The sequence below is a fragment of the Carcharhinus amblyrhynchos genome, chromosome 21 (assembly GCF_965287045.1).
Source record: "Carcharhinus amblyrhynchos chromosome 21, sCarAmb.v2.hapA, whole genome shotgun sequence".
Taxonomy (NCBI): domain Eukaryota; kingdom Metazoa; phylum Chordata; class Chondrichthyes; order Carcharhiniformes; family Carcharhinidae; genus Carcharhinus; species Carcharhinus amblyrhynchos.
Window position 1 is genome coordinate 33,571,207 of NC_137344.1, and position 15,923 is coordinate 33,587,129.

At 44.0% G+C, this 15,923-nt stretch overlaps 1 protein-coding gene across 1 annotated transcript in view; it reads right to left on the reverse strand.

The window, feature by feature from the left end:
* Positions 1-3,148: 3,148 nt before the first annotated feature.
* Positions 3,149-15,923, reverse strand: part of mycbpap (mycbp associated protein) — an 81,570-nt gene continuing 68,795 nt past the window's right edge. The window contains exons 19-20 of the mRNA XM_080208995.1: positions 11,583-11,753; positions 3,149-3,918 (exon numbers count right to left, since the gene is read on the reverse strand). Coding sequence (XP_080065121.1) covers positions 3,823-3,918; positions 11,583-11,753 — 267 coding nt within the window. The 3' untranslated portion in view covers positions 3,149-3,822. The remainder of the gene's footprint in view (positions 3,919-11,582; positions 11,754-15,923) is intronic.

Genomic DNA, 15,923 nt, shown 5'->3' on the forward strand with positions numbered 1-15,923 from the left:
TACGATGAGACGGCCGGGTGTGTTGGCCTTGCCTATCTTCAGGAGGCAGTAGAGATCTCCAGTGCCGGGAGTACATGGAATGAGAGCATGGAGGGTGCTCTGAAGGTCTGGATCGAAGTTCTTGATTAGTCTGTTGAGTTGACGGGTGTGTTCTTTGGTCGGATCTGCAGTGTTCTGTAGTGTTCCTCATTGTTCAGTTGTCAGTACACTTCTTTGCAGTAATCATTCTGTTCAGTATGATGTTGGCGCCTCCTTTGTCTGCTGGTTTGATGACAATGTTGCAGTTGGTCTTGAGAGTGCAAATAGCATTGCAAAGAAAAGAACAAAGAACAACCCAGCACAGGAAACAGGCCCTTCGGCCCAACGAGCCCGCGCCGCCATCTTAACAAAGCATTTTCCCATGTGTATGCGTACGGTACCCCCATTGGAAACCAGATTCAGGGGAGAAAAGTTTAGGGACAATTTGTTACACCAATCAGCCTAAGACCACATCTTTGGGGTGTGGGAGGAAACTGGAGCACCCGGAGGAAACCCACACAAACACAGGGAGAATGCACAAACCCCCACACTGGCTGCTGCGTCGTGCTTGGGTGACATTCGGGGCTGTCTTGTGAGTGTGGCTGATGACTCTGGCATTGACGCATTTCCTAACGGAGGTGTGTGCTGGAGGACAGAGTCCATTCACTTGGGGTTGGTGACCCCAGGGAACTCATCAGTGACCCAGAGAGTATTGCAGGACAATGGGTGCCGAGGCTACTATTTGCAGGAAAGCCCTTACGATTAAAGGTCATCTTCAATTGATGGGCTCATTAAGGATTTGGGGCCTTCCTGCTGGTCTATGAATAACAATAAGAGGCGAGCACAGAAAAGAGATTGATTGGGAACTTGGAACCCTGCGTCACGGTGGCATTGTGATAAGCACTGCTGCCTCCCAGTGCCAAGGAGCCATTCGATTCCCGGCTTAGGTCATTGTCTGTGTGGAGTTTGCACATTCTCCCTTTGTCTGCATGGGTTCCTTGCAGGTGCTTTGGTTACGGCCCACTGTCTGAAAGATATGCTGATTAGGTGCATTGGCTATGCTAAATTCATTGTACCCAAACAGGTAAGGAGTGTGGCGACTAGGGGATTTTCACAGTAACTTCATAGCTGTGTTAATGTAAGCCTACTTGTGACACTAATAAATAACTTAATAAAACTTAGAAACTCGCTGTCATTGTTATTGTATCTGGCACAGGATTGCAGCACTCCCAGTGAAAACAGGAGCAGGGTATGGTCAGTAGGGTAGGTGTTATTCAGTGACATTGCATGAGATCTCCCCCTATTCTTCCCAAATTGGAGTGACTCCTTTAGAATATTTTCTTATCGGAGTTAAGGATAGCCATCTCAATTCATTAGTCCAGAATTCCCTGACAACAGAAGGAATAAGTGATGTTAACTTAGCCCAGACATTGGAGTGAGTGGAGGGCAGCAGAAAGAGGGGTTGACCAAAGTATTGTTAGATGATAAATGTCCCAGAGTGATTCCAGTCAAGCTACAGTGGATGTATGAAGACAGATGAGCATAGCATACCATGACAACCTAGATCTCTTGGTAGCAATAGCACAGCACTGGAATGAACTACACTTGAAATAGCACCATAGAACCATTTACATTCACCTGAGAGCAAATAGGATTCAATTTTATTCTCATCTTAATGACAAATTCAAAAGTACTTTTTGAAAGCAGTGCTAAAGTTACCTTTTACCAATTTGAATCTGTGGCTCTGTGTTATTTGGCCATTCTGTGGACAGTCTTGTATAGCTCGATTGGATCACCAGTACATTCGCCTGAAGGGATAAGTTCATCTTCACACTGTGGCACAGTGGTTAGCACTGCTACCTCACAGTGCCAGAGACCCAGGTTTGATTCCAGCCTTGGGTGACTGTCTGTAGAGTTTGCATGTTGTCCCTTATCTGGATGGGTTTCCTCCGAGTGCTCCGCTTTCCTCCCGCATTCCAAAGATCGGCCATGCTAAATTGTCTTTTAGCGTCCCAACATGTGTAGGTTAGGGGGATTAGTAGGATAAATATGTGGGGTTATGGGATAGAGCCTGGGTAAGATGCTCTGTCAAAGAGTTGGTGCAAACCCAATGGGCTGAATGGCCCCATTTGCACTGATTCTATGATGTCAGCATAACAAAGAACAAAGAACAACCCAGCACGGGAAACAGGCCCTTCGGCCCAACGAGCCCGCGCCGCTGCATCACCCTACACCTATTCTACCCTGTGTGTCTACGAATGGACCCCTAACTTAGCCAGATTCAGGGGAGAATAGTGTCAATTTCGTAAAACCAATCAGCCTAAGAGCACATCTTTGGGGCACAATAACCTTCTTGTTATTGTACTCTATGCCCCTATTAATAAAGCCCAGGATACTGTACACTTTATTAACTACTCTTTCCACCTATCCTGCTTCCTTCAATGATCTATCCACGCATATAGCACCTGCTTCCTTCAATTCCTCTTGCTCCTGCACCCACTTAAAAATTGTACTGGTCATTTTATATTGTCTGTTCAAAGTTCCTCATACCAAAATGCATCACCTCACACAGCTCTGCATTGGTCTTCTGGCACCTATCTGCCCACTGCACCAACTTGTCTACATTCTTTTGAAATTCTACAGTCCTCCTCACATTTAACAATGCTTCTGAGTTTCATGACATTTTCAAATTTTGAAACTGTCCTCTGCACACTAAGATCTACATGATTAGTATATAACTGGAAAAGCAAGAGTCCCAATACCAACCTCTGGGGAGCTTCACTATAAATCTTCCTCTGGACCAAAAAATATCCATTGATCATTACTCTGTTTGCTATGATTCATCAATTTGTATCCATGTTGTTATTGTCCCTTTTATCCCATGAGCTGTAGCATTTCTCAAGTCTGTTGTGTGGCACTGAATTGAAAGCCTTGTGAAAGTCCATGTACACCACATCAATGGCACTATCCTTATGGACCTTTCCTGTTACCTCTACAAAAAACTCCAGCAAGTTAGTTAAGCATGATGACCCCTTTAGAAATCCATGCTGATTCTTCCTAACCAACCCACATTTTTCCATGTGACTACTAATTATATCCTGAATAATTGTTTCAAGAAAGTTCCCTGCCACTGAAGCTAAATTGACTGGTCTATAATTGCTGGGTTTATCTTTACAACCTTTATTGAACCAGGTGTGATGTCTGTAACTCTCCAGTCCATTGGCATCTCCTACGTCTAGGGAAGGCTGAAAGATTATGGCCAGCGCCCCTCCAATTTCCAGTCTCATTTTCTTCAGTATCCTTGAGGGATCTCATCCAGTCCCCATGTGTTGTCAACTTTTTAAGTACCGACAGTTTGTTAAGCATTTCCTCCTCATCAATTTTGAACAGTTCCAATGACAGAGTTTCCTCCTCTGTCAGCATGTTCTGAATAACATTTATCCTCTTGGTAAAGACAGATGCAAAGTATTCATTTAATACTTCAACCATGCCCCCAGCCTCCATGTGTAAATGTCCTTTTAGGTCCTTAACCGGCCCTAATCCTCCTTTTACCACCCTTTTAGGATTAGGTGACAAATAAACTCAATAAAATATCTAATGTGCAATGTGCTAAATAACAAATAATTATCTGAATGAGATACTGGGGTGTAGGGGTAGCAGTGTCTTTGTTATTAGCAAGTGTCAGTAGCTTCAGAAGAGGGAGAAAATTAGGGATTTTAATTTAAAACTTTAATATAATTTCTGCAATATATAGAAATCTAATTTAATGACAAGGTCAACTCCATGTCACAACTCCATTCACAGTCAGACACATTTATCCAGAGGCTCTGTGTCCTGCCCCTTCAGCTCATCAAAGAGAAAAGAAACTTCATTCATCATAGATGCTATCAGTCCATAGGCCTGTAGGAAGAGAAAGAGAGAGTTCATGAACATGGAGACACTTTATCTCAGTGAAAGGCCGAGTCATCAGCTGGTAGTGAGGGCCAGGTGATCAGTGAGCAGAGAGTTGTAGCAGCAAAGTCCCACAGACAGACATACATGGCTGGTTAACTCATTTTGTCAAATATGACTTCCTTTCATAAATCCATGTTGGCTCTGTCCAATCATATCAAAGAATAAAGTATAGCAGAGGAACAGGCCCTTCAGCCCACCAAGTCTGTGCTGACACAGATGCCTCTCTAATCTAATATTTTCTTACTTCTACATGGTCCATATCCTCTATTCCCTCCCTATTCATGCATCTATCCAGATGCTTCTTGAATGTTGTTATAGAATCTGCTTCCACTACCTCCTCTGGCAGTGCGCTCCACGCATTCACCATCCTCCGTGTGAATAACTTGCCCCTTACTTGTCTTTTACACTTTCCCCCTCTCACTTTCAACCCATGTCCCTGAGTAATTGACTCTCCGACCCTGGGAAAAAGACTCTGACTATCCACTCTATCTAAGCCTGTCATAATCTTGTAAACCTCTATGATGTCCCCCTTCATCCTCTGATTCTCCAATGAAAACAATCCAAGTGTGTCCAACCTTTCTTCATTGTCCATATTCTCTAAACCAGGCAACATTCTGATAAATCTCTTCCAATGCATTAACATCCTTCGGGTAGTGTGGTGACCCAAATTGCACACAATACTCCATTACTAACCAAAGTCTCATACAACTGCAACATGATTTTTCAATTCCTATATTCATCGCCCTGACTGATGACGGCCAACATACCATAAGTCTCCTTGTTCACCTTGTCCACTTGAGTTGTCACCTTCAGGGAACTTGGATCTACGCACTTAGATCCCTCCGTATGTTAATTTTTCTAAGGGCTCTACCATTTACTGTATGCTTTCCTTTTGCAATAAACTTTTCCAAATTGCATCACCTCACAGTTGTCTGGGTTAAATTCCATCTGCCATCTTTCGGCCCAGGTCCCCAGCTGATTTATATCCTGCTGTATCCTCTGACAATCCTCCTCATTATCTGCGACTCCCTCAATTTTTGAATCATCTGCAAATTTACTAATTAGATCACCAACATTTTCTTCCAAATTATTTATATGTATGTTACAAACAACAGAGGCCTCAGTACTGATCCTTGTGGAACACTTCTTGTTACAGACCTCCAGTTAGGAAAGTACTCTTCCCCTGCTACTCTCTGCTTTCTATGCCCAAGCCAGTTTTGTAGCCATCTTACCAGCTCACCTCGGATCCCATATGACTTCACCTTCTATGTCAAGCTGCCATGAGGAACCTTATCGAAGGTTTTACTAAAGTCCACATATACAACATCCATTGCTCTGCCTTAGTCAATTTCCTTGTGATTTCCTCAAAGAACTCAATCAAGTTTGTGAGACATGACCTCCCCTTCACAAAACTATGCTGTCTATCGCTAGTAAACCTATTCTCTTCCAGATGTGACTACATCCTGTCCTAAAATCTTCTCCACTTGTCTAGGTGTCCAGTTATTGAGCTCATAATAATAGATCCAAGCATTTTCCTTACCACAGATGTCTTGGTGAGATCACACCCAGAGTATTGCGGACAGTTTTGGTCTCCTTACCTGAAGAATGATATACTTGTCTTATAGAGTACAATAAAGTTAATTAGACTTTTCCGGCAATAAGAGGGGGGTGGATTAAGTAGACCAGACCTGTATTCCCCAACATTTAGACAAATGTGAAGTGACCTCACTGAAGCATAAAATTATTAAGGAATTTGACAGGGTAGATGTTGGGAGGATGTTTTGCCTGGTTGGGGAGTTACTGTCTCAGAATAACGTGTCAATCATTTGGGACTGAGATGAGGAGAAACTTCCATATTCAAAAAATGTTATGAACCTTTAAATTCTATATTGCAGAGAGTGGGTGATACGCTATTCAAACCAGAAATCAGCAGATTTTACAATCCTAACAGAATTGAGGAACATGAGGATCACTATATGTAGCTGAAGTAGACCAACCATTGTGGAGCAAATTCAAGGGGCTGAATGAGATACTCCTGTTTCTATTTCTGATGTTCTTACGAAGATCAAAACATACAATAACATTCAGTAAAGGTATTTAAGTTGTTCAAAGACCCAGCTTTTATAGATGTCCACTCAGCTTAACCCAGTGGTAGTACATAATCCAGTGTAAATATTTCTTCTGCATAGTCCAGTGATGATATTCTCAGTTTTGCCCACTGGTGGTATTCTCTCAGTTCAGTCCAATGGTAATATACTCTTGCAACTTGGTACAGTAGTAGTACCCTCTTAGCTTAGCCCTGTGATGGTACTTGCTCAGCTTAGCCCTGTGATGGAACTTGCTCAGCCTAGTCTAGTGGTAATACTCTTACGTCCTAGTCCAGGCTCTGATGGGGTATACAAACGAGCACTCAGATCCTGTGCCAATCAGCTGGCGGGGATATTCAGAGATACCTTTAACGTCTCTTTACAACAATCTGGTCCCTATCTCCTTCAAGAAGATGACAATCATAAAAAAGCTAAGCAGCATGTCTTACTGACTACCATCCAGTGGCTCTGACATCCTTCATTATGAAGTGCTTCAAAAGGCTAGTGTTGGCACGAATCAATTCCAGCCTCCTGGCCTGCCTGGATCCACTACAGTTCACCTATTGCTGCAACAGGTCCGCTGCAGACGCCATCTCCCGGCCCTGCACTCAACTCTGGAACACCTTGGTAACAAAGACACCGATGTCAGACTCGTATTTATTGACTACAGCTTAGCCTTCAACACCATTATCCTGGAAATCAACTGTTACATGTGTTGATGTTTTTCTCTTTTACTCCACAGGTGCATTGGTCCACCTTGTTGTCTAATGAGGGGCATACATGCGATGGGTCGTGCGTGGGCTGCTCTTGGATGTTTCGAGAGTAGCCTAGTACTTTGTGTCGTTTGTGTACGCTTAAACTGGACCAGCAGATGGGCACCACGACAGCTTAGTGACTATCACTGTTTGCTGTGCAGATACATGGATTTGGGCCAGTATCTGTGGGAGTTTGCACATTCTCCCTGTGGTTGCGTGGGTTTCCTCCGGGTGCTCTGGTTTCCTCCCACACCACAAAGATGTGCTCCTAGGCTGATTGGTGTAACAAATTGTCCCTAAATTATTCTCCCCTTAATCTGGTTTCCAATGGGGGTACCATAAGCATAGATATGGGTCAAGGGTGGAGGAGGAAAAGCACATTGTTAAAATGGCGGTGCGGGCTCATTGGGCCGAAGGGCCTGTTTCCCGTGCTGTGTTGTTTTGTTCTTTGTTCTATGAAATGCATCTCCAAACTCTATTGCCTGGGCCTCAGCTCATCCCTCTGTGACTGGATCTTGAATTTCCTAACCCACAGACCAAAATTGGTAAGGACAGGCAACAACATCTCCTTCACGATCATCCTCAACACTGGTGCCCCACAAGGCCGTATTCTCAGCCCCCTACTATACTTCTCAATCTCCTATGACTGTGTAGCCAAATTCCCCTCCATCTTGATTTTCAAGTTTTGCTGACGATACCACCGTAGTGGGTCAGATCTCAAACAATCGCAAGACAGAGTCCAGGAATGACATAGAGAATCTACTGAGCTGATGCGGCGACAATAATCTCTCCCTCAATGATAACAAAACAAAGGAAATTGTATTCAACTTCAGGAAGTGTAGAGGAGAACATGTCCCTGATTACATCAACGGGGACGAAGTAGAAAATGTTATTAGAATGAAGATGAAGGAGTATAATATCAAGGGTAAGACGCTTAGCAGTGTAGAGGATCAGAAGGACATTGGGGTCCTGGTCCATCGGACTCTTAAATCGGCCTCGCAGATACAGGATGTGGTTAAGAAGGCGAATGGTGTACTGGCCTTCATCAATCAAGGGATTGAGTTTAGGAGTTGGGAGATAATGTTGCAGCCTTATAAGACCCTAGTCAGACCTCCCTTGGAATACTGTGCTCAGTTCTGGTCGCCTCATTACAGGAAAGATGTGGAAGCTATTGAAAGGGTGCAGAGGAGATTTACAAGGATGTTGCCTGGATTGGGTGGCATGCCTTATGAGGATAGGTTGAGGGAGCTCGGTTTTTTCTCCTTAGAGAGACGAAGGATGAGAGGTGACTTGATAGAAGTGTATAAGATGTTGAGTGGTATAGATTGGGTGGATTCTCAGAGGCTTTTTCCAAGGGCTAGAATGGTTGCTACGAGAGGACACAGGTTTAAGGAGCTGGGGAGTTGGTATAGAGGAAATATCAGGGGTAAGTTTTTCACTCAGAGGGTGATGGGTGAGTGGAATCGGCTGCTGTTGGTGGTGGTGGAGGCAAATTCAATAGGGTCTTTCAAGAGACTTCTGGATGAGTACATGGAACTTAATAGAATTGTGGGTTATCGGTAAGCCTAGTAGGTATGCATATCACTGGTGCAACCTGTGGGCCAAAGGACCTGTTTGTGCTGTAGTTTTTCTATGTTCTATGTTCTAGAAAGGGTCAAGAGCTTCAAGTTTTCAGGTGTCCAGATCACCAACCACCTGTCTTGGTCCCCCCATACCGACACTATAGTTTAAAAAAAAAACACCATTGCCTCTACTTTCTCAGGAGACTAAGGACACTTGGCATGTCAGCTACAACTCTCACCAACTTTTACAGATGCACCATAGAAAGCATTCTTTCTGGTAGTATCACAGCTTGGTGTGATTCCTGCTCTACCCAAAACCGCAAGAAATTTCAAAAGGTCTTGAATGTAGCCCAATTCATCAGGCTAATCAGCCTCCCATCCATCGATCCTGTCTACACTTCCCACTGCCTCGGCAAAGCAGACAGCATAATTAAGGACTCCACACACCCTGGACATTCTCTCTTCCATCTTCTTCTGTTGGGAAAAGATACAAAAGTGTGAACTCACATATCAACCGACACAAGAACAACATTTTCCCTACTGCCATCAGACTTTTGAATGGATCTACCTTGCGTTAAGTTGATCTTTCTCTACATCCTAGCTATAACACTACATTCTGCACTCTGATTCTCCTTCTCTATGAACGGTATGCTTTGTCTGCATAGCATGCAAGAAACAATACTTTTCACTGTATGTTAATACATGTGACAATAATCAAATCAAATCAAAGAGCCTATATTCTAGCTGACACTCCAGTGAAGAACTGACAGAGTGCTGCACTGTCAAAGACATTGTCTTTCAGAAGACAGTTAAATTGCTCCCGAGATGGTATAAAGGCTATTTTGGCACTTTTTCTCATTGCAATGTGTCTATTCTATGTATTCTGAAATATCCTTTTAAATGTCTGTCACTGAACCTCTATTGATCTATCCCTTAAGCACATTTGCCAGTTCACTATAGCTAGCTTTGCTTATATGCCCTCACAATTGTGCATATTTATGTTTGAAATATAAGTATTGGGCCACTCTTCACTCTGGCAAAGTAAATGTAAAATTCAGTCATATTATGATCACTGCCACCCAAGGATACCTTCACTATGAGGTTACCAATTAATCCTATCCTTTTGCACAATATCAGGTAGTATAATCTGTCCTCTAGTTGACTCCAGTGCGTGCTGTTCTAAGAAACTATCCTGAAAACGTCCTATGAACTCTTCATCTATCCTGCCTTTGCCCATCTGATTTTTCCAGTCTATATGCTGACAAGATCCCCCATGAATATTGCCTTATTTTACTAGTACCTTTCTGACAAACTATTGTCTCCTCTTCCATTCTCTGTCCTACTTTGTAGTTACAAGTATGGAGCCTGTAGACCACTCCTTCAAGTGACGTCTTGCCATTATCATTTTCTATCTCAACCCAAACCGCTTCTACATCCTGGGTTTCTTGAATTTAGGTCATCATTCTCTAACATGCTAATAGCATCATTCATTAACAGAGCCACCTCGCCATTTTTTAACTTCCTATATTTCCTAAACATCAATACTCTTCAATATTCAGGTACTTTCCTAATATGTAAAGCCAGGTGAGTGAGTATTTTGGGTAGGTGGTCAGTGCTCTTGGAATTCCAGCAGCAGCTAACACCAATGTTCCCTCTAAAGTGCATGGCTGTGCAGCAACTCAGAAATTCTTGCACAGACATGACTAATTTGGTCATTTAAGTTGCTGTGCATGTACGGCTGTGTAAAATAATTTAAACGATCCACACAGTTAAATGAAGAGGCCTTGCACAAAAGAAGAGAGAGAACATCAGCCAACATTTAGATTGTATTATCCAAGATATCTGTAGGGTTATGAAACAATTTCTAGTTCTGGGTAAACACAAACCATTTCTGTCCTCCAGACTGGTAGATAGTGCATCTGTTCACATATGGCTCTGTGGGCATCGAAGCCTGTTTGAAACTGGCCCCTGGCTTTTTTCTTAGTTTGAGCCCAGACAGTGAATGCCTGCAGACTTTTCGATCATGGTGTGCCTATCATAGCTGAATCTAAAGGGAATCTAAAGGTGCAGAGGGACCTCGGGGTCCTTGTGCATGAGTCGCAAAAACCCAGCCTGCAGGTGCAGCAGGTGGTCAGGAAGGCGAATGGGATGCTGGCCTTCATAGCGAGGGGGATTGAATATAAAAGTAGGGAGGTCTTGCTGCAGCTGTATAGGGCATTGGTGAGGCCGCAGCTGGAGTACTGTGTGCAGTTTTGGGCGCCGCACCTGCGCAAGGATATTTTGGCCTTGGAGGGAGTGCAGAGGAGGTTTACTAGGCTGATACCGGAGTTGAGGGGGTTGAGCTATGAGGAGAGGCTGAATAAACTAGGCTTGTACTCGTTAGAGTTTAGAAGAATGAGGGGAGATCTCATTGAGACGTATAAGATGATGAATGGGATGGATAGGATAGAGGTGGAAAGACTCTTCCCGCTCAAAAAAGACAGTAGGACTAGGGGGCACAGCCTCAAGATAAAGGGGGGGGCGGTTCAGAACGGAGTTGAGGAGGAGCTTCTTCACTCAAAGGGTGGTGAATCTCTGGAATTCTCTGCCCGTTGAAGTGGTGGAGGCTGCCTCGCTAAATATTTTTAAGAAGCGGGTTGATGGGTTTTTGATAAGAGAGGGGATTAAGGGTTATGGGGAGAGGGCGGGAAAGTGGAACTGAGCCACGACAGATCAGCCATGATCTTATTGAATGGCGGGGCAGGCTCGAAGGGCCAGATGGCCTACTCCTGCTCCTATTTCTTATGTTCTTATGTTCTTAAACTTTTCTTTACATAAGATCCATACACCCAAATCTCCCAACAGGATTTCAGTGGACATTGACCAAGAGTGGAACTTCTTGTCTGATTGTTTCCCCTTTTTGCCTTGGGAATGTGAAAACTATTGAATCACTCTTACTACACTACAATTACTGAACTAGCTCAGCATTGACTGGGAACCCAATCTGTAAGGCTCTAGCCTAGCCCCACACCAGACCAAAGGATCAAAAAGAAGAAGTGTAATTCTGGTACCAAGAGCAGAAAAGCTGGATTGTTGCTTAAATTTTTGCCTTAAAACACAAAATGTCCTTCTTTTGCCTTTCCCCTACTGCCACCACACAAGTTAACAGTGGTTTGAAGAAATGTTTCCTGTCCTTTTCTGGGTTAGTGGTCATTTAGACTATTTACCTCTATGTATAACTTCTCCCTGTACATCTGCAATACGATGGGGTCTTCCTGATACTGATCTACTTCAGGACTTTCTCTGGATATCGGTGTCAGCTTGTTGGCCTTGGGTGATGAGGGACTGGTACTTCTTTTATCATCTTTTCCCTTTGTCTTTTTGGCCGACAGGCGTTTCTGTAAGAAGAAAAAGCAATTATGAGTTTGCTTTCATCATTCAACAACCAGCACAATCTTGTCACAGACAATATTAAAAGAGTAAGCGCTGCAAATAATGTTGAGAATCAAAGGAAGGCGCAGGTGGATAAGATGGTGGAACAGGCAAAGAGGTGGCAGGTAAAATTCAATGCCAATGAGAGTGACGTAGGACATTCTGATTTAAAAAAAAATCATACTTTTTAAATGGTGGAAACTGGAGTGATATAGCAAAGCAGAAAGACTTTGGGCTTTCAGTTAACCAGACATTGAAAAAAGCAGCTCAAGTGGATAAAATCATAAAAACTGACAGAATCCTAGGTTTTAGAGCAAGAGTTGCAGAAAACAAAAATCAAGATATAATGATGAATTTACATAAAAATTGTAATACTGTCTGTGTACAGTTTGGTCTCCACAGGAAGAATATTGCAGCATTGAATATGGATTCACGAAGAGGCTGTGTGCTATAAGTAAACAGAAATAAAAATGAACAGAGACTTGAAAAATTGGGTCTGATAATGCTTAGAGATTACTGAGCAATTTGTTTGAAGTGTTTAAAATGGTTAAGAATAGGACAGAATAGATGGAAACAGATTAGCTGAGATTTTACAATGTCCCTGGGCCCTTACCCCCTTGGTGTAAAGGTCAGGGGTGTGCATGTCCCCATTCAGATAGCTTGCTCTGCAGCTATTTGGCAGTTTGAGATTGGCCTTCCATTTCCATCTGGGTAGGAGATTCCACCTCTGAAAGCTGCTGGTCATTAAAATGGGGGCAAGCAGGTTAAGTGGTGGGAATGGCACCCATGGCATTATGCCCAATTTAATGCTTCTCCCTGCCCGTCAATCACCCCCCCCCACTCCCTGCCCACAAATCCCTACCAGATCTAAAATTTAGTCGATGGTTTCCAATGATTTGGGGATCTTGAACCAAGGTACAAGATTGAATGCAAGAGATTTATAATAGTCAGCAGGGGAGGCTTAATTCCACAAGGAACCTTTAGGCTATGAACCTCATAGTCAGAGTTAGTGTCAACAGGTGATGTTTTGCCCAAGTTTGTCAGTGTATTAGGATTTGACTGAAAGTCAGCATATCTCACCAGATGCATGCCAAATTTTCAAATCAGAAAAACTTAGTGCACAGAAAATCTCAGGGCGTGGTTTACGCTGTCACTCCGATGGGGTGGGGCCTCATAGAAATATCAAGGTTGGCTCAACGGAGATCAGTGCATCATCTTTAAAGGACACTCCAATCAGCGCTGGAATTAAATATCCCCATACTCATCCACGGACATGAGGACGCCCCCACCCTCAACAAGCATTGGACAACTTTCCCACCACAGGAGTTATTGGGAGCTCTCTCCACAACAAATATCAGGGTTCTCTTTCCCCCTGACAACCAGAGAAGTATCAAGGGCTCTCTTCACCCCAACACAGACCATGCAAGTATCGGAGGGAGCACTCATTCCCCTCACTGCTATCGCCCCTTCTCCCCTTTCTCAGACATCACCATCTCCCTTCACATATATGTGCCCTTTACCCACCACATGTAAGGGGAACCTCCTAATAGGACTCACCAGAGAGCCTGCCTCTGGTACTGGTCCTGGTACAGCTTGGCACTACTTGTGTATGGGGCATATTCAACTCGTGTCAGGGGCACTGCCCAGATATGTTCCTCTGCCTCCAGGGGCTATGCTCACCATGGTGTCCCCCCCCTGCCCCCCGCCATGGGCTCCCCTCAACTGATTCCTGTTCTTATATACCTGTTGTAAACATCACCAATGTGATATCATGTCGTTTCTCAACTCACTGGATTTTGCGCCTGTGTCGTCATTTACATTTGTGGCAAACGCAAAATCCATCTCATCCCCCATAATTTAAGAGTTAGTTCAATTCGTGTTGAACAGATAAGGAACGAGGTCAGTTGTATGTAATGAAGATGCTGCTCCTGTGGAGGATAAACACCCACACAGGACTGGTCAAGTCAAATGCTCTGATTCCTTATTACATTTTCTATGTAGCCCTCTGTAACTATGAATCACCTGTCTATTTATAGTAGGTTTGAGTAGTGCACTGTAATTAACTTTATTCTGTCATCTTGAAACCCAATTTACACCTATAGGATAAATATCTCATCTGCTGGTTGCAATGTTCCACGTGACATGAGTTTGAACAATGTAATTCCTAAAAGGCATGGGCATATTAAGATGTTCTTGCTTTGGCAAAGTGTCTTAGAGTGAGGACAATGGATAACTGAAGAAGGTATTCGGAGGATGGGGATGAGAGTGGAGTAGAGCACTCTGAGTGTCCTGGGATTGCTTGATGTTAAAGCTGAAGTGCAACATTTTGATTCATAGAATCATAGAATCCCTACAGTGCCGTAAGAGGCCATCGAGTCTGCACTGACACAATCCCACCCAGGCACTATTCCCGTAACGCCACATATTTACCATGCTAATCCCCTGACAGAAGGGTCAATTTAGCATGGCCAATCAACCTGACCTGCACATCTTTGGACTGTGGGAGGGAACTGGAGCACCTGGAGGAAACCCACAAAGACACAAGGAGAATGTGCAAACTCCACACAGACAGTAATCTGAGGCCGGAACTGAACCCGGTCCCTGATGCTGTGAGACAGCAGTGCTAACCACAGTGCCACCAAACATCTTTTAATGATAGGATGACTTGCATTTTTATAGCACCTTTCATAACCTCAGGATGTCTCAAAGTACCTTATAGCCAAGTGTGACAATCAATTTGCACAGAGGAAGGCCCCACAAACAACAGTGACCAGATAAGTGGAGTTCTTTTTAAGGTGTTAGATGAGAGTGAAATACTGATGGTGACTCCTCTGCTCTTCTACAAAATTGTGTCATGAGATCTTTAACATCTATGTAAGAGAGTTGACAGGGTCTTCAGTTAATGATAGGATAAATCTTTCTTGATTTTCAGAAGGCGTTTGACAAGGTACCTCACAAGAGGTTATTGCAGAAGGTCAGGGGACATGGAGTTGGAGGTAGGGTGTTAGCGTGGATAGAGGATTGGTTGTCAAATAGGAGGCAGAGAGTGGGGGTCAATGGGTGCTATTTGGATTGGCGGATGGTGACTAGCGGAGTGCCCCAGGGGTCGGTGCTGGGGCCTCAGCTATTTACCATTTATATAGATGATCTGGAGGAGGGAACCGAGTGTAGGATGTCGAAATTTGCTGATGACACTAAGATTGGTGGAACGGCAAATTGTGCGGAGAGTCTACAGAAGGATCTAGATAGGCTGGGCGAATGGGCCAGGAAATGGCAAATGGAATTTAATGTTGGCAAGTACGAGGTGGTCCACTTTGGTAGGAATAATGGTAGGAAGGATTATTACTTACGTGGCGAAAAACTGCAGCAGGCGACGGTGCAGAAAGACCTCGGGGTCCTTGTGCATGAGTCGCAAAAACCCAGCTTGCAGGTGCAGCAGGTGGTCAGGAAGGCGAATGGGATGCTGGCCTTCATAGCGAGGGGGATTGAATATAAAAGTAGGGAGGTCTTGCTGCGGCTGTATAGGGCATTGGTGAGGCCGCAGCTGGAGTACTGTGTGCAGTTTTGGGCGCCATACTTACGCAAGGATATTTTGGCCTTGGAGGGAGTGCACAGGAGGTTTACTAGGCTGATGCCAGAGTTGAGGGGGTTGAGCTATGAGGAGAGGCTGAATAAACTAGGCTTGTACTCGTTAGAGTTTAGAAGAATGAGGGGAGATCTCATTGACACGTATAAGATGATGAATGGGATGGATAGGATAGAGGTGGAGAGACTTTTCCCGCTCAGAAAGGATAGTAGGACTAGGGGGCACAGCCTCAAGATAAAGGGGGGGCGGTTTAGAATGAAGTTGAGGAGGAACTTCTTCACTCAAAGGGTGGTGAATCTCTGGAATTCTCTGCCCGTTGAAGTGGTGGAGGCTACCTCGCTAAATATTTTTAAGACGCGGGTTGATGGGTTTTTGATAAGAGAGGGGATTAAGGGTTATGGGGAGAGGGCGGGAATGTGGAACTGAGCCACGAGAGATCAGCCATGATCTTATTGAATGGCAGGGCAGACTCGAAGGGCTGGATGGCCTACTCCTGCTCCTATTTCTTATGTTCTTATGTTCTAATGTCTCATTCAAAAGACATCACTTC